Source organism: Dunckerocampus dactyliophorus, chromosome 17 (genome assembly GCF_027744805.1).
Source record: "Dunckerocampus dactyliophorus isolate RoL2022-P2 chromosome 17, RoL_Ddac_1.1, whole genome shotgun sequence".
Lineage (NCBI taxonomy): Eukaryota > Metazoa > Chordata > Actinopteri > Syngnathiformes > Syngnathidae > Dunckerocampus > Dunckerocampus dactyliophorus.
This window is the reverse complement of record NC_072835.1, coordinates 2,004,597-2,026,724: the sequence shown is the minus strand read 5'-3', so window position 1 is coordinate 2,026,724 and position 22,128 is coordinate 2,004,597. Positions and strand designations below refer to the sequence as shown.

The 22,128-nt window shown below is 44.1% G+C and overlaps 1 protein-coding gene across 18 annotated transcripts in view; it reads right to left on the bottom strand.

The window, feature by feature from the left end:
- Positions 1 to 21,133, bottom strand: part of LOC129169798 (calcium/calmodulin-dependent protein kinase type II subunit beta-like) — a 37,108-nt gene extending 15,975 nt beyond the window's left edge. For 5 of the 18 annotated variants that reach the window (XM_054756566.1, XM_054756568.1, XM_054756570.1 and 2 more), the window contains exons 1-14: positions 20,837 to 21,133; positions 19,463 to 19,557; positions 18,838 to 18,897; positions 18,638 to 18,692; positions 18,186 to 18,251; positions 11,835 to 11,907; positions 11,551 to 11,600; positions 11,342 to 11,414; positions 9,977 to 10,079; positions 8,848 to 8,931; positions 8,667 to 8,761; positions 8,477 to 8,599; positions 5,742 to 5,825; positions 5,637 to 5,679 (exon numbers count right to left, since the gene is read on the bottom strand). In XM_054756566.1, coding sequence (XP_054612541.1) covers positions 5,637 to 5,679; positions 5,742 to 5,825; positions 8,477 to 8,599; positions 8,667 to 8,761; positions 8,848 to 8,931; positions 9,977 to 10,079; positions 11,342 to 11,414; positions 11,551 to 11,600; positions 11,835 to 11,907; positions 18,186 to 18,251; positions 18,638 to 18,692; positions 18,838 to 18,897; positions 19,463 to 19,557; positions 20,837 to 20,898 — 1,066 coding nt within the window. In that variant the 5' untranslated portion in view covers positions 20,899 to 21,133. Of the gene's footprint in view, positions 1 to 5,636; positions 5,680 to 5,741; positions 5,826 to 8,476; positions 8,600 to 8,666; positions 8,762 to 8,847; positions 8,932 to 9,976; positions 10,080 to 11,341; positions 11,415 to 11,550; positions 11,601 to 11,834; positions 11,908 to 18,185; positions 18,252 to 18,637; positions 18,693 to 18,837; positions 18,898 to 19,462; positions 19,558 to 20,836 lie in introns of those variants that run through there. The other 13 variants (XM_054756569.1, XM_054756576.1, XM_054756572.1 and 10 more) reach the window with 7 other exon arrangements.
- Between the last annotated feature and the right edge of the window lie 995 nt (positions 21,134 to 22,128).

Below are 22,128 nucleotides of genomic sequence, written 5' to 3'. Positions count from 1 at the left end.
AATACATTACTTTTTTAAATGTTGCAATATTATGAGAAACAAACAAAACAACAGATAAACTTGCAATTTTGTGAAAATTAGGTTGGGGAAAAAGTATAATGCATAATGTGACGAGAGTCACATTAAAGTCAAAATATTAAGAGAGTAAATTCATAATCCATCCATCTACCTTCCACCGCTTATGCGAGATAGGGCAGCAGCCTAAGCAGGGAGGCCCAGACTTCCCTCTTCCCGGTCACGACGTCCAGCTCCTCCCGGGGGATCCCGAGGCGTTCCCAGACCAGTCGGGAAACACAGTCTCTCCAACATGTCCTGGGTTTTCCCCAAGGCCTTCTACCGGTCGAACTTGCCCTGAACACCTGCCCAGGGATGCGTCCAGGAGGCATCCTGACCAGATGCCCAAGCCACCTCATCTGGCTCCTCTCAATGCGGAGGAGTAGCGGTTATACTCCGAGTCTCTCCCAGATGACAATGTTTCTCACCTTATCTCTAAGGGAGAGCCCAGCCCCCCTATGGAGAAAACTCATTTCCGGCACTTGTACCCGCGATCTTGTCCTTTCGGGTACTACCCAAAGCTCATGACCATAGGTGAGGGAAGGAATGTAGATCCACCGGTAAATTGAGAGCTTTGCCTTTGGGCTCAGCTCCCTCTTCACCACAATGGACCGATGTAGAGTGGCATCACACCAATTGGCCTGTTGAGCTCACGTTCCATCCTTCCCTCACTCGTGAACAAGACCCTGAGGTACCTAAACTCCTCCACTTGGGGCAGGATCTCATCCCCGACCCGGAGATGGCACTCCACCCTTTTCCGGGCGAGAACCATGGACTCGGACTTGGAGGTGCTGATTGTCATCCCGGTCGCTTCACACTTGGCTGCGAACCGATACAGTGAGAGTTAAAGGTCACGGCTTGATGAAGCCAGCAGGACCACATCATCTGCAAAAAGCAGAGACCCAATCCTGCAGCCACCAAACCGGAACCTTTCAACACCCTGACTCCACCTAGAAATTCTGTCCATAAATAAATTAACAGAATCGGTGACAAAGGGAAGTCCTGGTGGAGTCCAACCCTCCCTGGAAACGGGTCTGGCTTATTGCCGCCAACCAAACTCTGACACCGGTCAAACAGGGAGCAAACAGCCTGAATTAGCAGGTCCACAGTGCTCCCCCTGAATCCGAGATTCAACTGTCCGACATATCCTCCTCTACAGAACCCCTGAATAGACCTTACCATGGAGGCTGAGGAAGGGCCTTAAGGAACTACGGGCAGGTCTCATCCACCCCGCAGCCCTGCCACCGAGGAGCTTTTTGACAACCTCAGCCCCAGAGATAGGAGAGCCCACCGTGGAGTCCCCAGGCTCTACTTCCTCATAGGAAGACGTGTCGGTGGGATTGAGGAGGTCTTCAAGGTATTCTCTCCACCAATCCACAACATCCTGAGTCGAGGTCAGCAGCACACCATCCCCACCATACACGGTGTTGACTGTGCACTCCTTCCCCCTACTGAGACGCCAGATGGTGGTCCAGAATCTCTTCAAAGCCCTACGGAAGTTGTTCTCCATGGCTTCGCTGAAAACCATTTCCCCATTTCCGAGCCAACGTGAGCGATGAAGTCCCCCAGTTGAACAAGCAAATCCCTTGAGAGAGCACTCTCCAGTACTCCCTCTAGAGACTCCAAAAAGGGTGGGTAATCGGAACTGCTGTTTGGCGCATAAGCACAAACACCAGTCAGGATCCGTCCCCCGACCCGAAGGAGGAGGGAAACTACCCTCTCATTCATCGGGTTAAACTCCAACATACAGGCAACAAGAATTGCCACACCTGCCCGTCGCCTCTCACTGCTGGCAAAGTCAAAGTCTATCACCTCTCAAGAGGACTGGTTCCAGAGCCCTTGCTGCGCGTTGAGGTAAATCCGACTGTATCTAGCCTGAACTTCTCAACCTCGTGCACCAGCTCAGGCTCTTTCCTCGCCAGAGAGGTGACAGTCCATGGCCCAAGAGCTAGCTTCTGCCAAGGTCCCCGCCTTCGGCTGCCACCCAGCTCACTCTGCACCCGACCCCTTTGGCCCCTCCCATGAGTGGTGAGCTCATTGGAGGGGTACCCATGTCATCTCTTCGGGCTGTGCCCAGCCAGGCCCAATGGGAGTAGGCCCAGCCACCAGACGCTCACCATCGTGGCCCTCCTCCAGGCCTGGCTCCAGAGGCCCCGGTGACCCGTGTCCGGGCAAAAAAAAACCCTGGTCCCATAGACTGTTTCATCATAGGGGTCTATGGAGCCACTCTTTGTCTGGTCCCTCACCAAGTACCTGCTTGTCGTGGGTGACCTTACCAGGGGCATAAAACCCCCTGATAACTTAGCTCCTAGGATCATCAGGACATGCAAACTCCTCCACCACGATAAGGTGGTCGCTCAGGGAGGAGTAAAGTCATAATTACGAGAAGAAAATTTACAAGAAGAAAGTTGAAAGAATTAGAAAATATATTTTTTTAAAAAAACGAAAGCAGAAATAACAAAAACAGCTGTAATTTTACGAGAATGAAGTCAAAATATTGAGAGAAAAGTTGTATTCTAATGAGAAAAAAAGTCACAATTGTACAGGAATAAACTTGTAATATTATGAGGAAAAGTAATGTCATTTTAGTCGAATAAAGTTGAAATATTAAAGACAATAGATGCTATTTTTTTAAAGTCGTAATATTAACAAAAAAACAGCAAATAAAGTTCTAATTTTTGGACAAAAATATTAGAGGAATAAAGTTGTAATTACGAGAAGAAAATGGAAATAAAAGAAAGTTGAAATAGTTTGAAAATTAAAAACAACAGCAGAAATATAAAAAAACAGGTGTCATTTTATAAGAATAAAATCAAAATGTTGAGAGAAAAGTCGTATTCTAATGAGAAAAAAAGTTGCAATTTTATAACGATAAACTTGTAATATTATGAGGAAAAACAACGTCATTTTTGTAGCATAAAGTTGAAATATTAAAAAAATATATGTACTTTTTTCAAAATAAAAATTTGGGGAAAACTGAGGAAAAAGTTAGGATGTGATGGTAATATTATGGTAATCTTATGGTCATAAAGTCATAATATGAGAAGGAAATTTACAAAGATTATTTTAAAAGAAAATCCACATTTTGGGAAAATAAAAAAAAACAACAAAAATGTGAAAAAAGAGCAAAGAGTGAAGTTGATATGAATAATGTGCGTTTTCACCTCTTTTTTCCACCACTTCCACTATAGCTATGAAATATCAAAGTGCAAGTTGCATCCTTTCATTTTTCACTACGTGGACCTCACTGGGAAAAGTTTGGAACAAAGAACAGCAAAAGCTGAAAAAGCAAAAAGACATCATGTAATGTCTGCTAATAAGAGTATGTTTTATCGTATACGGCACAACACACTGCTGACAGCACACGTTTCTTATAAAATATCTGTAACTTCTTTTATATTTACCCCCGTAAATATAAAAGAGTACCCCCGTACCCTTTGCTTTTCCAGCATGGAGCAGCTTGGACACTCCTGCTTAACGTGGAGGGCGCTCCCATTAATAAGGTGGCAGAGCGGCGCTACGCACAGTAGATAACTACGTATCTGGAGCACTGGCTCAAAATAGATGGGAAAATAGATCTGTCCTCCACAAACATCACTCTGTTCTGGTTCTGAGCTTTGAAGGAGGAGAAAAACATTGTGTTTCACCTGAAAGCCATTCTTTAAAACAACACAAAGTAGCTGTTTGTTTTACAAAAACACACACTGTGTCAGAGAATGAACCAAATAAATGAAAACTACATTAAATGTGAGCAATAGAATTGTGTGAGAACATTCGAAAAAATCTCTAACACAAGGTAGAAAGAAAAAAAACTAGGTGACAAGGACAAAGGAGGTGCAGCCAAACTGTGTGACGTCTGTCTCCCCCTAGCGGCTACAACAGAAACTCCAACAACACGACTGAGGTTCAGCATTCAAATTCATCATTGCTGCCTTGCCAAATAAGTACTGACAGTTTGTGTGGAAATGACGTGTGAAAGCTCAAATGGCGAAGGGGAAGTGTGGAATTACAGCAAAAGTGTGAATTTTTGGAATGTGGAAATAGTTAAGTGGGAATGCCCTCAATGAGTTGTGATTTACCAAACATTTGGAGGGGAGTTTATACATACAGTGGTGTGAAAAAGAGTTTGCGCCCTTCCTGATTTCTTATTTTCTTGCATGTTTGTCACACTTAAATGTTTCAGATCAACAAACAAATAATGGGACACACACCTTTGAAAAAGTAAAACTTTTGTCTGGTCAGACCACAGAGCATTTTTCCCAAAGGTCTTGGGGATCATTGAAATGGTTTTGGTCTTGGAACTCTGCCATGCAGGCTGTTTTTGCCCAGTGTCTTTCTTATGGTGGAGTCATGAACACTGACCTTAACTGAGGCAAGTGAGGCCTGCAGTGCTTTGGATGTTGTTGTGGGGTCTTTTGTGACCTCTCGGATGAGTCGTGGCTGCACTCTTGGGGTCATTTTGGGTGGCCGGCCACTCCTGGGAAGGTTCACCACTGTTCCATGTTTTGGCCATTTGTGAATAATGGCTCTCACTGTGGTTGGCTGGAGTCCCAAAGCTTCAGAAATGGCTTTATAACCTTTTCCACACTGATAGATCTCAAGTCATCTCAGTTAAGTTATGTTTTAATCACTTTTTAATCACACAGGGCCGTGTAGCTTTGGATTTTTTTTCCTTTATAATAATGTTTCATTTAAAAACTGCACTTGGTGTTCAGTTGTGTTGTCACTGACTAATTAGATTCCTTTGATGATCTGAAACATTCAAGTGTGACAAAAAATAGCACTTTTTCACACCACTGTATGTATATCCTGTATATAATATAACGTAATATAAGAGTAGTGAAGTGTAAAACAAATGTGTGGTAATAAGAAGAGAAATAGAATGAAGATAAAATGTTCTTCAACATTCCTGCCCCCAGTCAGCCTCCTCCAAACGAGGACTGCATACTAAAAAAATCAAAGGATGTGGTAGGGCCACTGTTATATTTTTAAAAATAATTTATTTAATTTGTTTTTTTAAAAAAAGGCTAAAAAAACATGCTATACAAACACAACATGTTGTTAATATCAACATTTCAGCCTTTTCTTTTCACATCTTTATTTTTTTCCATTTTTGCTGTTTTTTTTGGGTTTGAGTTCCACGTTGAGCTGCGAGCCAATAAAAAAGGAGCCAAGCGCCACTCTTTGGACACCCCTGCTTTTATAGCTCTTTGTCAGGGTTGAGTGCGTGATGTGACGTCAACTCTGTGAGCAGCAACAACTCTCATGGGCTAGTTAGCTTGTTAGCTTCCTCGGTCGCTTGGGAACAATGGTAATTAAAGAGAGAAGGGGAGTGTTATTGCCGCTGGAACTGATTGATTGATTGGTACAACACTCGCTTTTATTTCAAATGTTGATCTGAAATGGGAGGAACAGGTGTTGCTGTGGGTGGGTTGTCAAATACAAACAGGAAGTAATGTTCTACAAGCCGACCAATCCCAGCCTTTACTGTTAGCAATGTTAGGGTTTTTGGAAAAACGCGTATTCAAGGCTGGAAAATGTGTACATGTTGGCAGGTGTGCAATTCGTGACGCGTGACTCACCAGAGAAGTTCCTGGAAACCAGCATGGTGGTCAAGATGGCACCCTGTGGACGAGGAGGTCAAAGGTGAGCATGGTGCGTCTGCGTTCATACTGTCACTTTCACACCTTGAGTTTCCTCCTGGCGTTGAACTTCTTCAGACACTCCACGGTCTCCTGCCGGTGCATCATGGAGGCCACAGTGGAGCGTTGCTGCAGGGGCGAGGCACACGCTGGGATTAGACGAGGGTGTTCCTAATAAAGTGGCGCGTGAGGTGGCGCCAACATAGCTGGCGTGTTTGCAAACAGATGGCAAAGATGTGTGGGGGCTTTGGCCAGATGCTGCTGCTCAGGATTAACACGTTCTCAACGGGATGAGAGAGGGAGCGACAGCTCGTTGTTCGAGCCCCTAAACACACTTTGATCTGTTGGACTGAGCGTGTTGGATCATGAAGATTAGGATGCACATGTAGATAGATAGATACTTTATTCATGCTGGAATTATTTTTACCCCAAACTTGACTAGAAAGGAATCTCCATCAACTCTTTTACATTGCAGGCAGTCCAACCATGCATCCATGCCTGTATAAACACATACAGTACACAGTCGGGATGTCCCCATCCCATCTGCAGGATTGGGATCGGCTGCCGATCCCCTGTGTTTGTGAAGATTGGATAATATCGGCTTCCGCCGCAACATCGGGCCGATCCGGTTGCCGTACAACTTTCACAACTGTCGCACTCCAACGTGGTCGGTGCAGTAGTGCGCCTCAAAGCTGGCTGCCACTCGACTCTCGCCACCCGCAAGAAGGAGAAAACGCAACACCACCGTGCAGACATGTCCGCGGTTAGTCGGCTATTCACCTCTATAGCTTCTGTTATGGAGCGTGAATGGATGCTACCGGGGATAGCTTAGTTTAGCAGTGCAGCTGTGTGTGTGTGTGTGTGTGAGTGACTCAGGATGGATGAGTATATTTTTTGAGTATATTTTTTTTTTGTGTTGTGTTTTACCGCTTTAATGAAAGGACCATTTTACTATACCAGGGCTTCCGCTACATGTAATTGATTGTGGTGGCTCACCACTACAAAATAAAAGCCGCCACACCTTAAAAATGAGGCTTTTTTTAACTTGAAAACAACTTGAAGTACGATATTGTATGAATGGATATATATGCTACATAGATACATATATAGCTTATTATATATTTACGCACATTAAAATATCATTCAAATGTTTCGCTGCGCTTTATTTTGATAGGCATGCACCGGAATCGCCTGTCTGTCTTGCTGGCACTTGCGCATGTGACCATCTACGCAACACGTCTTGTGTTGACTTTCACTTTGTTTCTTATTATCGGGCGAAGGAACAATAGCCCGTAAAATGTGGAGCCAACTGACGGCAGCTTGTCACATGCTAAGCCTACGTTTCAGTCTCATTCCACTCTCTGGCATCTTTGTTTACATGCCTGGCTGGCGGCATCTAGCTAGCTCGTTTTTGTGCCGCTACGAGCTACGATCTTCATCACAACTTACTCTTTGAAAGTGTCACTTAACATTCTTGCTCTCTTGTTATGATTATAATACTTACAGTATGGCTTGTCTTCAAAACACTAGTGTGTGTGGAAGTTGTGCACCAAACATGTAGCGTGTACAGCTTTAGACAGTCGTGCTATCACAGTGCTCCCCAACAGGAATGCTCGTATGCTAGCAGTATCTCACCAGCTGATGCTGAGTAGTTCACCAAAGAATATTTGCTTCACCTCTTAGTGTTTTTATAAGTGTTCTATTCAAACACGACGCCTGTATTTAATGACAAATGAGCACACTGAGTGGAGATGTGCTTTGGAAATAAAGTAGTTTCAATGTTGGCAGTGCTCTAAGCAACTCTGCCATTAAATTAACAGTTTTGTAACGTTCTGGGTTCATGTTCCGCTAGTTGTTGAAAAAAGTTGAATAAATACCCGCCAAAGTAAATAAAATAAATAAATAAATAAATACATCCCCAAGAGTATTCCCGTGTGGACGGTCGTAAAATGACATTATTTTTCCTCCTCAGTTTATCAAGTTTATTCCCATAAAATTCAACTTTTTTCTTGTTAGAATATAGCTTTTTTTCTCGTAATATTTTGACTTTATTCTCGCAAAATTACAGCTGTTTTTTTATCATCCAACAGTTTCACCTTGTAAAATTTCTTTTCGTAATTTGACCCCCGTGATATTAACTTCCCCCCAGTCAAATTTTCCAAAAATGCTTTTGCGACTTTAAAATAAATAACATTTTTTCTCTTACATTTCACCTCCGTGCTGGTAAAACCCCCCTTTTTCCTCAGAATATTACAACTTTATTCTCGTACAACTGTGGCTTTTATTTTTCTATATTTTCACTTTGTCGCAAAACTGCAGCTGTTTTTTCCATTTCTGATGGGTTTTTTTTAATTTTCCAGCTATTTCAACTTTTCTTGTAAATTTTCTTATCATAATTATGACTTTATTCTCATAATATTTTTTTTCCGCAACCCATTTTTCCATAAATTACAACTTGATGTTGTTTAGTTTGTGTCTCATAATATTACAACTTTCAAAAGGGTGTATTTTTTCTTGAATATTTCATCTTTGTGCTGCTAAAATGATGTTGCTTTTCCTCATAACATGACAACGTTATTCTCGTAAAATGATGACCAGATTTTCACATTATTCTTGTCAAATTACAGCTGGTTTTGACATTTTTGCTGTTGTTTTTTTTTTCATTATATTTTTAGAACGGGCTGCGGGCCGCAAATGGCCCCCGGGTGGCACTTTGGGCAGCCCTGGTAGATAGAGTGTGTATGTAGTGTATGCATAGAAGTGAAAGCAGGAGTACGTACGCAGACCCATGGATGTTTGAGTGCTTCCTGTGCCGTGATTCTCTTGCTTGGGTTGATGGTCAACATCTGGTTGATCAGATTTTTTGCTTCTGGCGTCACCGTGTCCCACTCTGGAGAGGGAAACTGAAGTACACACACTCATGGACGTGTTAAAGGATGATGGTGGTGGTGTTGACGAGTGAAGGCTCACATCGTACGCTCCAGCTTTGATCTGCTGGTAGAGTTTGTGCTGGTCCTCGTCCCAGAAAGGGGGGTAGCCCACCAGGAGGATGTAGAGGATCACACCTGCACACACACACACACATATACTGTATATACTGTACTTGTATATACCAAGAGGTGTTTGTGTAAAAAAGAAACAGGGTTGCTACCGCATGCCCAGATGTCTACTGGTTTCCCGTACGCTTCCTTCCTCAACACCTCTGGAGACAAATAACCTGGCGTACCTGCAAAGCCTGCACACACACACGTCCACACAAAGCAGCATCATAACGTGTGTGTGTTTGCAGAAGCTTAGTACACCCCAGCACCCTCATGTACCACCTCCACTTCCAATTTCACCGCTTCACTCCATCCAATCATGGCTTCCCTAAAGTAGAATCATTAATAAATCATGCTGATTGGTGGTTGATACGGCCTGTTATTAGGCCAAAAGATATGCATACTGAAGCACATTTTATGGGTTGTGAAGCATTATCAAGCATACAAATGGCTAAGTGAAGCAAAATACAAATATGAGGCATTCAGAAGACATGTTCAAAGACATTGTGATGATATTCTACACTGGTCACTAGGTGTCAGTAATGTTAGCTTGAGACAATAGCCACCACAGTAAGTACTGTACAAAACAGTTATCATGTCTTATTTTCTCTTATTATGTCTACAATATTGGCTAATAGGAGTGTAACAGTCCCTACAGAGGTGTTACTTCATGTCTAGGGGGCTCTAATCATGTTAAAAACATATTAAGAGGGTCATAAACAGGTTTTCTATGTCTTATTTCCTCTTATTATGTCTACTGTACTGAGAAGTAGGAGGGTCACTGTAGGGGTGTTATTTCATGTCTAGAGGGCTCTAACGATGTTAAATAGTGTATTTAGAAGGTGGTTAACAGCTTTTCTATGTCTTATTTTCTCTTATTGTGTCTACTATATTGGTAATAGGGGTGTTATTTCATGTTTAGAGGGCTCTAATTATGTTCAAATGTGTATTGAGAAGGTCATAAATAGGTTTTCTATGCTCTAAGTACAAAACTATTCCATTTATAAATAAAGAACCCTACTTTGCAGAAGTGTATTTATCACGGTCGAGTCTGGAACCAATTAACCACGAGAAACGAGGGATTACCGTGAATGGACAGAAAGTTGTGGAAGGTGTGGTACTTTCATCTCAGAAGATGGCAGTATTGAGAAACTTGAACAAAGTCATGAATCATTCTGTCAGCAAACTGGGTCATCATCAGTGTTCATGTCAGTTTAATAGTCTGTGTGTGCAGCATACCGAACCAGGCCTGCTGGTCTCCTTGGACCTCGATGGCCAGTCCAAAATCAGCCAGCTTGACGGCAGCGTTCTTACACTTACTGGCCAGCAGCAGGTTCTCGGGCTAGACAAAAACACACAGCATGTTAACACCCCCACATCACAACCAGAACCTTCCATTAGAACCCGGCAGTCAAAGTGGTTGGACTACAAATATGTGTTAAAACACAAGAAAACGCTACTAGAACATCCAACAGGAGCAAACCTACACTTTATGCGAGCAGCTAATTAGAGAGCAATTGATGAGCTAGTAGAGCCACACGACATGTACTGTACATTTCATTAAATGATGTAGCGGGACCAAACCCGCTGGACGTTAATCCCATCCCCAATCAGCAGGAAGACAAATTTAATAGGAGATACTAACTTTCCAGCAAGTAAAGCTAATGCTAGCAGGCTACCTGGCTTGTAAAAACAAAACAAAAAGTGTTCCATTGTGATCTGTAAAACAACTCCGTTCTATGTTAGGCTTTAATTAGTGTTAGCATGCTAACACGCAGGCTAACACGACTGACAGCGACAATCGCTTTCAACGCAACGGGGCAGGAGAACGGTTAAGCAGCATCCTGCTTCTGCTACCAATTTAATTTTCCAATGTACCGCAAGCACTGTAAACCCACCCTCTTCCTGCTGTGACGCTGCAAGCCACGCCCCACATAACACACACACGTTATGTTTGTTGTCAGCTAATGATAGCCTTTGGCTAAATTTAGCTGCTAATGTTAGCTAGGAATTAATCGAGCACACAAAAACCTTAGCCACCTGAAACGCCAGCGCCATGGCGTTTGAAAAGTGCAAAAGGTTTGCCAGAGACCTCCGTGGCGTCACAACGGCTGCTCGGAGTGTGTGCCCGAATACAGTGCACCTTGCTGGGCCACGCCAGGTGGCTCCTCCCCCTCTAATCTCTTGTTCTCCTGATAGTAGTGATGTGGTAGTCGTGATGACAGGTTATTTGATTAGGACAAATCAACAAACCCTAATTTGTTCCAGTCCTTCTTACCTCCAAGTGTGCACATACTACACTTTCATCTAAATAAAAAATGTAGATATAAAAGTTATCGTACCACATCGGTCTGAATAAGCACAAAGTTATGGGTTTGATCAAATAGATATCATGCGTATCTAATTTATTACTTGGCAAAAATGTCATTTGGAGCGGAGGAGGGTCAGCACCTTTCACACAGAACACCAATGAGAGGGGAAGGTGGTCTTTGTGGTTCATCGGGTGACTTTTTCACTTTCCAAACAAACAAGCTCACCGCGCATGCACACGTGCACAGACATGCTGGAAAGCGTGCACGCACGCACGCACGCACGCACACTCACCTTGAGGTCCCTGTGGACCACGCCCATCTGATGGCAGTGCAGCACCGCCTCCAGGATCTGCTGGATGCAATGGCTGCATGCAGACAGCAGGGGAAGCCGGTTAGTCAGTCATGCACAGGCGGGGCGCCCACATGGCGCTCAGCATCAGCCGCGTCTTGTGCGTGTGTGTTGGGACATGAGTCAACCGGAGTGGGCGTGTTGTGTCTAACCTGCATCTCCCTCCCCCCTCCAAACAACGTGTTTTACTGAAGAGCAGCACCTTGCATGAACATGGACAAGTACGTCACGAGCACTGTGTCATTCTCATGCGCTCCCGCACCACAATATTCCACTTCCAAAAGCCTCCTTGAACAAGTGCAGCAAGATTCCCACAGGAGGAGCCGGAAAGCAGGGACAAAAAGACGGATGGACAGCAGGCACAGACGGGACGAGGACGATGCAATGCACAAACACAAAGACGCACAACAGGAAGGATAATGTGACACAAACACACCTTGAGGTCCCTGTGCACTATGTCATGTTGGTGTGTGTAAGACACGCTGTCTACAATCTGATGGATGCAATGACTGTGGAGACAAGACCACACACACACACACACACACACACACACACACACACACACACACACACACACACACATTAAGGAGCACAGCTAGCATGATAGCTAGCATGCAGCATGATAGCTAGGGTTGCCAACTCCTGGAAAAACAAATCACGGACACCCGAGCCGACTGTGTTATTTATTTTTACACACAATGACTGTTTTGGGGATAAAACTATTATAATCACAACAAGACAGCAAAGCTGTGACAGGACACTTTAAAAAAGTAAGTTACAAAGTATCTCGTAAACGTGACAGACACTTGCAGACCAGTAGTGATTTCCTTTTCGATACGGTGCAGAGTAAAATTCAGGCGGGTATCAACCCGATACCATATGCGCAAATACAACTAACGTGTCTGGTAAATTCATAAATGTGTATTTCAGATCACAGCATAAAGAATACAATACGTCAGAATAATTGATGGTTTTATTTTCAACTCTGAAGGGTGCTGAGGTAGTGGCATCATTTACAATACAGCCAAACTAATACACGACAGAAAAAAACACACAAAATCCTAATAAAATGGTGTTGTAAAGGGAATAAATCAAATAATAAAACCATGAAAAGACATTAATTATTAAGAAGTACTATAACAATGAAAGCTAATTTAAGATGTCAATAATTCCATAGTTGCTTTTCACTGTGTTCCTATTAATGCTGTACAATATCTTAAGGATCAAAAGTGTCCATGTTTGATTTGAGAATTGATTTCAGAGCGCAAACAGCTGGTCTTGGACGTATGGACATTTCAGTATCCACCAGAAGCTAGGACGATAGCTCCAGTCGGGCCCGAGGAAATCATTTTGATTTTTTCTCAAATTCCCTTTTATTTTTTCCGATTTAATTTAATTTAATGTTTTACTTTTTACACTTATTTTGTCATAAATAAATGCAAAAATCCTTACATTTATTTATGCAATACAACAATTTTGCCCAGTATTTCAGAAATGGACGTCGCTTCGCTAACTCTTCTCACTTTTCATTGCTACAAAATCCTCAACAAATGATCATATCCGCACTTGTGGTTAAAGAAGACGTAGTTGCAGATGCATTTGGAATAGCTTTATTAATGCAAGCTCCCTTTTTAAGACACACGCACAGTAGTACCTCGCATAACGTAAACCTCCTTTTACGTAAATTCCACTGAACGTAAAGAATTTATGTAAAGTTTTTCCATTGTATTACGGAAGAAATTCCATATAACGTAAAGCGTCAAGTCGGTGCAAGTTCAGACTAACACTTGGTGACGCCTTCTGACGCTTCACGCTCTAATTGGCTGATTATGGGGGCACCGCCTACGCTCTCATCTCATTGGCTGATTATGGGGGCACTGCCTACGCTCTCATCTCATTGGCTGATTATCAGGGCACCGCCTATGCTCTCATCTCATTGGCTGAGTTATACAGCACGTACGTGAGTTTGCGTGAAAGACAGGCTTCTCCCTTCAACCTCGTTCCTCTTCGGAGTCCCCCTGAAACTAACTTAAACAATTAAGTTAAGTTAGAAATTAAAATTTGGCACACAGCATTATCCTGTAGTGCGTGTGCGTTTGTCTGTGAGACCAGCTGACTCTTAGACTCTTTAAGTCTTCCTCTCTCTTCGACTCAGGCTAGTCCTCCTCCTCCTTCCTGCCTCCACTTGCACTCCTGATCAAGACATCTCGTGAACGGTAAGATTGTTATTCAGTTTCATTCATTTACAGTAATCTTATTTATTACCTTATTTTATATTGGAATGTTACTCTACTATGTTTATGCTAACGTTTTCTTATATTTTCCCAACATATTTGGTGGACTTTGAATATTTTGAAGTGTTAAAGGGGTGAGTTTGGGAAGATCTTGGAACGGATTAGGCTATTTACATGTATTTTACGCTTCATATAACATAAAAACCCTATCACATAAAGGTTCTTGGAACGGATTATTTACGTTGTAGGGGCGTCTACTGTATTTTATTACCACTATTAGACAGGATGTGTGCCGCTCTTATTTTGAAGGCCAGAAGTTTACAGGGATATTTGGGTTTTTGTTTGACATGAAGTTGTATGACATCCCCATCAGCAGTGTGGTACATCAACGACGACTTACCCCCCGTGGGTTCAGTTCAAGTCAGAGATCCATGACGAGGAACGTAGTTCCACTTAGTTGCTGGGTCATTTAAGTAACGAGTTTGCCTTCTAAAAACGATATGCGTTCAAAAGAGTACCGTGTTCTCCCGCTCTATTGCGGTTCAACTTTCACGGATTCGCCCTTTGGCAGAAGTTTTTTTGTGCTTCTTTTTTTATTAAAGCGTAGTTACAGGCTGAGCCCGAATTGCATTGTGGGAAGTTGAGTGTCCATCTCTCCCCTCTGTCGTAGTCTGCACCGCCCATTGTTTTCTACGTCCCGATTGGCTGTAGACTGTTGTCAATCAATCTCCTCTGTGCCGCCCTGCCGCATCTCCGGTGTCATCGGTAGCTTGCTGGCTTGGAAATGAATCTTTGGTTCGTCTGCAGCAATATGTTTTAACAAGGATACAAAAATGCTACATTACAGCGGAACGGCGCCAGGATGAAAAGGCACGGTCACACGTATGCACGAGTGACTCAATAATTTCCTGTGTCTGACCTGTAGGTTGATCATTAAAATTCCAAGGAAGGTTTGAACTTCTTTGAGGGTGTTTAAACGAGAGAGAAATGTGAGGAAATGTTATTGCCTGCCTGAGAAAAGTGTATGAAGTGTATGGTGAGGTGTTTTACAGCCTTAAAACATACACTATGTCATCATTGTACAAAAAGGAAGTTGGCTACGTCGCGGATTTCACTCATTGCGGGCTATTTTGGGAACCTGTCCCCCGTGATAAACGAGGGAACACTAATACATTAGCGTCATAAAAATGCCTCCTCGGAAAAAAATCAGACCTCATAAATAACTCGACGTTATATTTGTCTCCCGCCGTGTGCCTGCGCACTGTCGCCTGTGCATTCATGTGTATGTGACGAAGACGCTCGCATCTTCTTCCGCTGTGAAACACACACGTAAACAAGATGGCCGAGGCGCTCTGTTGCGCAGGAAGATGCGAGCGACTTCATCACATACACAATAATGCCCAGGCAACAGTGCGCAGGGACACGGCGGGAGACAAATATAACGCCGAGCCATTTGTGAGGTCTGATTTTTTTCAAGGAGGCATCTTTATGACGCTAACGTATTACTCTTTTGAACGCATTTTGTTTGGAGAAGTCAAACTCTTCACTTAAACGGCCCCAGCAACTAAGCAGATCTCCGACCACAACTGGAATCGCAGGACCAATTGGGGAGGGGGGTAAGTCACTGTTGATGCACTACACTGCTGATGTGAAATCCCAGCTATCCTTTTACTGTGTGGGTAAAAATCTGCTCTTATTTTGAAGGCCGGAGGCTAGATGTGTGTGTGGGAATGTGTTTTGACTGTTGCTAAGTGAGCTCGCCACCAGAGTGCCTCTTGCAGCCGCGGCTGTCGTCTCCCTGACTTCACGCACAACTTGCGTGAAGTCAGTGGCCAACGTAAGACGCTGGGTTACGTTAACAAGCATTAAAGCACAGCTCCTACAGTCTGAGTAGCCGATGTTTCCGGTTGCTGTAGTTCAGGAGGGAGCTGGTCATTGTTAGTGAGGACATGCCGCTATGAATGAGTGGTCTGCTGGGGAAATATTTCCCCACACTAACATTCCTTCGCCTCGCTGTCACAGCATTTCATTCACATGGTCATTCGTTGATGCGGAAATCATAGGGCCCTGCTCTAGCTAGCTAGCTAGCTAGATGCGGTCAATGGGAGTCAAGTGTGACAGAGAAAGCAAAATGTGTAAACAAAGATGCCAGAAAAGATGAACGGCCACGAGATTGATAGGCGAGACACTCTGGCATCCATTGGCTGAGCCTGTGATAAGCAGTTGTCGATAGACTCCTCATTTGACAGACGTTTACAGACTACAGAAGTTTTGATTCTCATGGTAATAAGTGACAAAGCGTGTCCCTTGCCAACTCAACACAGGACGCATTCTTTTATTTGTAAATACGGGACGGTTCAGTTTTTCAAGGGATGGTTGGCAACCCTAATGATAGCACAACAAAGCTTATTCTTTATTCAGCACACTTCTCAATTGTTTTATTGTCATGGAACATACTGTACAGACTGTGTCTACACAAACACGTTCAATAAATTCATTTTCACTCCAACATTCAGTGAGGTGCAACCAAGTGCAGTGCTGGGCTGCGACCAGCAGAGGCGCTGTGGCTTTGAAGCTGTTAGTGTGAAGGAATGAAAGCTGTAATGTCTTCATCTTGGAAGGCTTTCAATCGCTTGACAAAAGTGGAACTTGTCAAGTTCTTTTCTTTGGGAATGCTGGCGTGAAAAATGTGGAATTGGAAAACATTTTGGAATGTGTCAATACAGGTGGTCCTCCATGTACGGTGTTGCGCATTGTGACGTTTCGTGGTTACGAACGCACTCTCATAAATTTGTTTAAAATGCCCCATTTTTGTCTGTAAACACGCAACTCACAAGAAAACTAAAGGAATCCCTCATGTGTGGCGCTTAATTGGTTCCCCACCTGACCATGACAAGGGAATTTTGGCAAAGTAGGATTCCTGATTTTTTATAAATGAATATTGTTGTAGCTGAAGTATAGAAAACCGTAATTTGATGAGGTCATCATTTGCGCGTCAGCAAATACAAGAGCTCATAGGCCTTTATACAACATTATGTTTATTATCGGCTTCATTATAGGGAAAAATGCCCATTGACCGATATTACATTTTTATGCCAATATCGGGCTGGTAATATAGGTGGGCCTATATTATCAGAAATCCCTACTAATTATGAAATATTCCATTTATTAACATTGAATCCTATATGGCAGAAATTCATTTATCGTGGTGGGATCTGGAACCAATTAACCGTTATAAACGAGGAACAACTGTATATGTCTTATTTTCTCTTATTATTCTCTTACTATATTGGGAAATAGTAGTGTAAAGGTGACTATAGGGGTGTTATTTCAAGTCTAGAGGTCTTTAATAATGTTAAAAAGTGTATTTAGAAGGTGGTACACAGGTTTTCTATGCTCTAGCTATCAAACAATTCCATTTATAAATAAGGAACCCCATTGCGGAAAATCACCCCCCTCACCCCCCACACACACTTTGGACACCCTTGGCTGTAGCTTGGCCACCCCCGCCCTTCTGTAATCGTTACAATGATTATTATACACTAAGTCCCCTACTAACGAACATCCGACGTGCGAACATTCGGAGATACGAACACAAGCCGACTGGTCTATTTTGTCATGTGTTTTGCCTTGTAAGTCCATATTTATACTGTACATGCTTGACCAGCAGAGGGCACTGTGACACTGCTAATGGGACCAACAGACGCCTGGGATAGAAAGCTACAATGTAGCTGTATGATACAACCCGGACAGAGCGTGTGATTAAAGTTTATGAAGAGTTAATAGGCCTGCTTAATTCTACACCACCCACAGAACACTACCTCTTTTAGAAGAGTCTAACCACCACCACCATTTGTCCTTTTTTTCAATAACTCCTCCTCCAACTCCACCACAACGACGTATGCTGGACCACTCCTCTTCAAAGGTAAATAACATTTATCATTACGTATTATTATATCACTTTTATTATTGTTTTTTTTTTTATTCATTATCCTGGTTTAATATTACTACTGCATCCAAAGTCATATTTACAGACATACACATATACTGTATATGTATACACGTACATGTAGTACCTATATCATTGCTAATATTACCTTTTACCCTACTTAAGAACAATTCGACATAAGAACGGTCGTCTGGAACCAATTGTGTTCGTTAGTTGGGGACTTAGTGTATTCAGTATCTGCTGGTGCTGTGATCACCAGCTGTCAATCATCATCTGATCAAACAGATGTTGATTATTTACCATAACACAACCCACCTCCCTCACCCTCTCTCTCTCTCTCTCTCTCTCTCTCTACAAGGTGCCTCCCAAGTCAAATTGATTTAAGTGCGCCCCCGGAGGGGATTGCGGCGTGGGCGTGTAAGCGCGCTGCGTGCATGTCTATGCTTCCATCTGTCTGGCGGGAAAGCCTGCCAGCTCCTTCATCATCATCTTCAGTGCTGGACCACTGCAGAGCCTGCATGCACATATGTGTGTGTGTGTGTGTGTGTGTGTGTGTGTGTGACGAGAGGGGCAGTTGGGTTTCCATGGGGGGGGGGGCGATTACCTGGCATCTGCCTCGCTGTAGTACTCTCTGGCTACAATGTCTTCAAAGAGCTCACCTCCTGTCACCCTGAGAGAAGAAGATGATGATGAAAGTCACATCTGCACGTTTGCTTCTTTACACACATGCACACACCCACACACACACACACACACACACACACAGGAGGGGGATGTCCTCATTAGGGGGGAAACCCCGGCTGCAGGATTCACTCCGGCTGGGTTGCCATGGAGACTGACTCCAGTGCGGGGGACTGTGCGCTAAAGCGGGAGCCGCAAGGAGGGAGGTGTTTGGGGTGTCTTATGTAAGTGTGGGGAGTTGGGGAGGGGTGCTGGGGGGGCGTACTGCTCAGGATGGCAGCAGATGCAGACAGATGAAGCGAAGAGGAGGAGGAGTGTATGACATAGAAAGATGAAGACAGGGAGGAGGAAGCAAGGAAGAAGGAAGGAACTCACAGGTCAAAGAGAAGGTAGTGGAAACCCTCCTCAGAGATGCTGTCATGGAGACGAACTAGAGGAAACACCTTCTTTTAGGAACCTTCCACGCTACACACTCCTTCCCTGACTGCATGGCTGACATTACTTTACATTACATGCAGCCATCCGCCAGCAGAGAAGGTTGACAAGAAGGTGAAGAAGAAGGTGGAGGTTCTCACCAATGTTGGAGTGTTTGAGCAGCCTGCAGATCCTGGCCTCTCTCTCCAACTTCTGATGGTCTGCACAAAGAAAACATCTGACTTTGTCACTTTGCTGCTGCTGCAGGAGACCACACGTAAAGAAACTCGGAGAGGAACCGAAACCAGGAGGGAAACCAGAGGAGAGGAATGGAACACACAAGGATCACTATGGCTAGGAGGAGAGTAAACATGAGGAAAGGCTAGGAAGCAAAGGAGGAGACAAGTGCAGGGATGGGATTGACATTGGTGCAGTGCTGACATGGAATAAAAAAAATAAAAAGTAAATACAAACATCCGACCTTTGAACTCAACAACACTGTGGGTATGTGTGCCAAAATATGAGCTGCCAATCAACCTCTCCTGCCATCATCTGTAGTCTCATTAGCACGTGTACGTCGTCAAAGACGCACCATGTGAACAACTACATGACAGAAGGAGACAAGGTGAGCAAGGCTACTGTACACGAGAGGGAGCAAGGAGAGGAAAGAAAGGAAGAATCGGCGGTGGCGGGAACATCCGTGAAGACCTCCAAACGGGCGTTAAAATACGCATCACGTGACGCACATACACAGCTTCTGCGCCACCTACGCACTGGGGGTCTCACCTCTGGCGGACAGCTTCTTGGTGTTGATGATTTTGGCGGCGTACTCTTGGCCCGTGCACACTTTGACACAGCGGCGCACCACAGAAAAGGCTCCCCTGAGGAACAAGGCAGGAGACAGGTCAGCTTGCTCAGCATCTCGGGAGCGTGACGGACATCAGAATTGCCTTGCAGGGCCTGTGGGAGTCTCAGGCACGAGACGAGGCGAAGGGGAAAAAAGGAGAGTTTCTTGGAAGCCTAAAGGAAGCTTTGTCATTCCTGAAAAGCTCATTTTATCTCCTCAAAGCATCATTGTTACGCAATGACAGCCTCTCACGAGTCCTTCAACACATCATGACAGACAAGATGAGCAGGCTTGACTCCCCGGTGCTAACTTGGAGGGCTCAGTGAACCTTAATGTGTGGACCTCAGAGACAATAATATGACTTCTATTCTGGTGTCAGTTCATCACTAATACAAAAATAGCATTAAGGCGCGTCCATGTACAGAAAAGCTACTGCTGGGATTCCAACAAAGTGTCCTCTTTCCTTGACAGACGCTTAACAACAACTCAGCCACACAGCCACCAGCCGCTAGGGGGATATTAAAAAAAGTTATTTGACAAAGAAGTCATTTGATACCGTATAATTCAACTGTATTGTCTAATACCAATAAAAACATAAGTAACCATTGATGAGGCACTACAGCTCCCGGAATGCACTGCGATGTCACGGAGCTACCCGCTCCTCTGTTGGCAGACTAGTTCGCAGTCACGTAACTTGTTTAAAGTTAAATATAAGTGGTAAAATTAGCACAAATAATCAGTGACGTATGATTAAGAAACAAACATTAGAATGCACATATTTGTGGTGCAAACTGCGCCTGTGATATGCGAAAGCTAACTCGCTCCAGGTTGCTAGCTTTTTTTAGCCACCGAAGTCCCGTATGTACCTCAACCAGAAAGTACGGTGGTCTTGAAGGGACAAGCCAGTAAAAGCGAAATTGTTTTACAGGTACACGTTATTCTCTGTAAATTAAGCTATTGCTGTATCTCGCGTTCCATTGACTGAATTAAGTCCGCTTAACGTTGCAGTTCAACATTGTTGGGAAACTCAATAAGCACAACAGCCAACGTGAAGTGACGTCACAACAACATAGTTAACAGCTGAAGTTGTCATGTTCACACTCACACTGTGCAAGCATGCAGCGGAGCTGCGGAAAGAAGAATGTTCAAGAATGTTCCTGTGAGGCCAACATGCCCACGCACAACCTGACGTCCGATTTGCATGGCGCCAATCAGCATCGACAACAGTAAGTCACTTCCGCGTGTCAATCAAACACGGGGGTAACTTGAGCCGAGCCGTTCAGCGCCAAAAATAAGTATGAAAAAAAACTTACTTGCCGAGCTCCTCGTACAGCTGGTACTCGTCCGTGAAACGCGTGCACGTGGTGGTTGCCATGATGCTTCCGGTCCTGACGGGCTTCTGCTGGCTGATGCCGAGTCCGAATGAGCGGCGCGTCGCAGCCGACTGGAGAAGACTTCAGGACCAGACTCCGCCCACCTCAGACACACGCGCACACGCACAGGCGCGACCGTCGACGGTCTTCCCTGCTGGCAGCACATCAGCAGCAGCAGCATTACAAAATGCAAATGCTGACATTTTAGTGATGACTGCAGCAGCATCGCCTTTGAAAAAATCAAACCATTAACTTGAAACCACCAGGGGGTGTACTGACGCATGCCCAGTGATGGCGCAAACAACTTCCACAACTCCACATGTAATTCACATTTATTTAAGGCGCATCACCAAGTCGGGCATAACCACAACACGCGTCATAACTGCTATATAGTGCATTTGTCATGTTGTTACACTTCAAGGCCTCTAGATGGCACTAATGTGTTAGGCATCTGTCGAGTAATGTCTGCTCTATGGTGGAGTGCTCATTTGAGCTGTAGCTGTGATAGAGACACGATGTGCCGCCCTCTGTGCAATAAAGCCACCAGTTAAGAGAAAAGTGTTCTCTCTTTATCTGTTAGGCTTTTATTTTGAACTTGCTGCATGTCCATGCCCATCAAATGAAAAAAGTGTGCATTTTTGGTGTTGTGTTGTTCTCTTATGCCAACAATCACAGGACATAAGACATAATAAGTGTTAAGTCATTTACTTCGCTTTGATATGATGCTGCGAGGTCACGTTATGACGTCATCGTGTTATTTACATAGCTGGCCCCGCGTACCCGCGCAAACTTTGCAAAGTGTCTTCAATCATCCAATCATGTTGCAGTGTGATGTGGCTCACACACACCTGATCATCCAGCAGCTCGACCATCATGTCAACCAAGCACAAAGTCAGTCCCAACAACATGTGGGCGGAACCTCAGAACTCGTCTTCAGTATCTCCTGCCACAAAGTTAGTGCAAACCACAGCGCCGTCCAGTGGCGAGTTGACGCCCCGCACCCAGCCACTTCATTAGGCCCACTCGCTCATGCCATCCGACAGAAAACTTGGAATGCTCTGTGTTGTTGTTTTTAATTGAGCCACTGTGGGGCGTCCTCCATCCATCCATTTTCTATGCCGCTTGTCCTCACTGGTGTCACAGGGCTATGCTGGAGTCTATCCCAGCTGACTTCGTGCGAGAGGTGTGGTAAAACCTGGACCGGTAGCCAGCCATATCTACTATATTGGGTA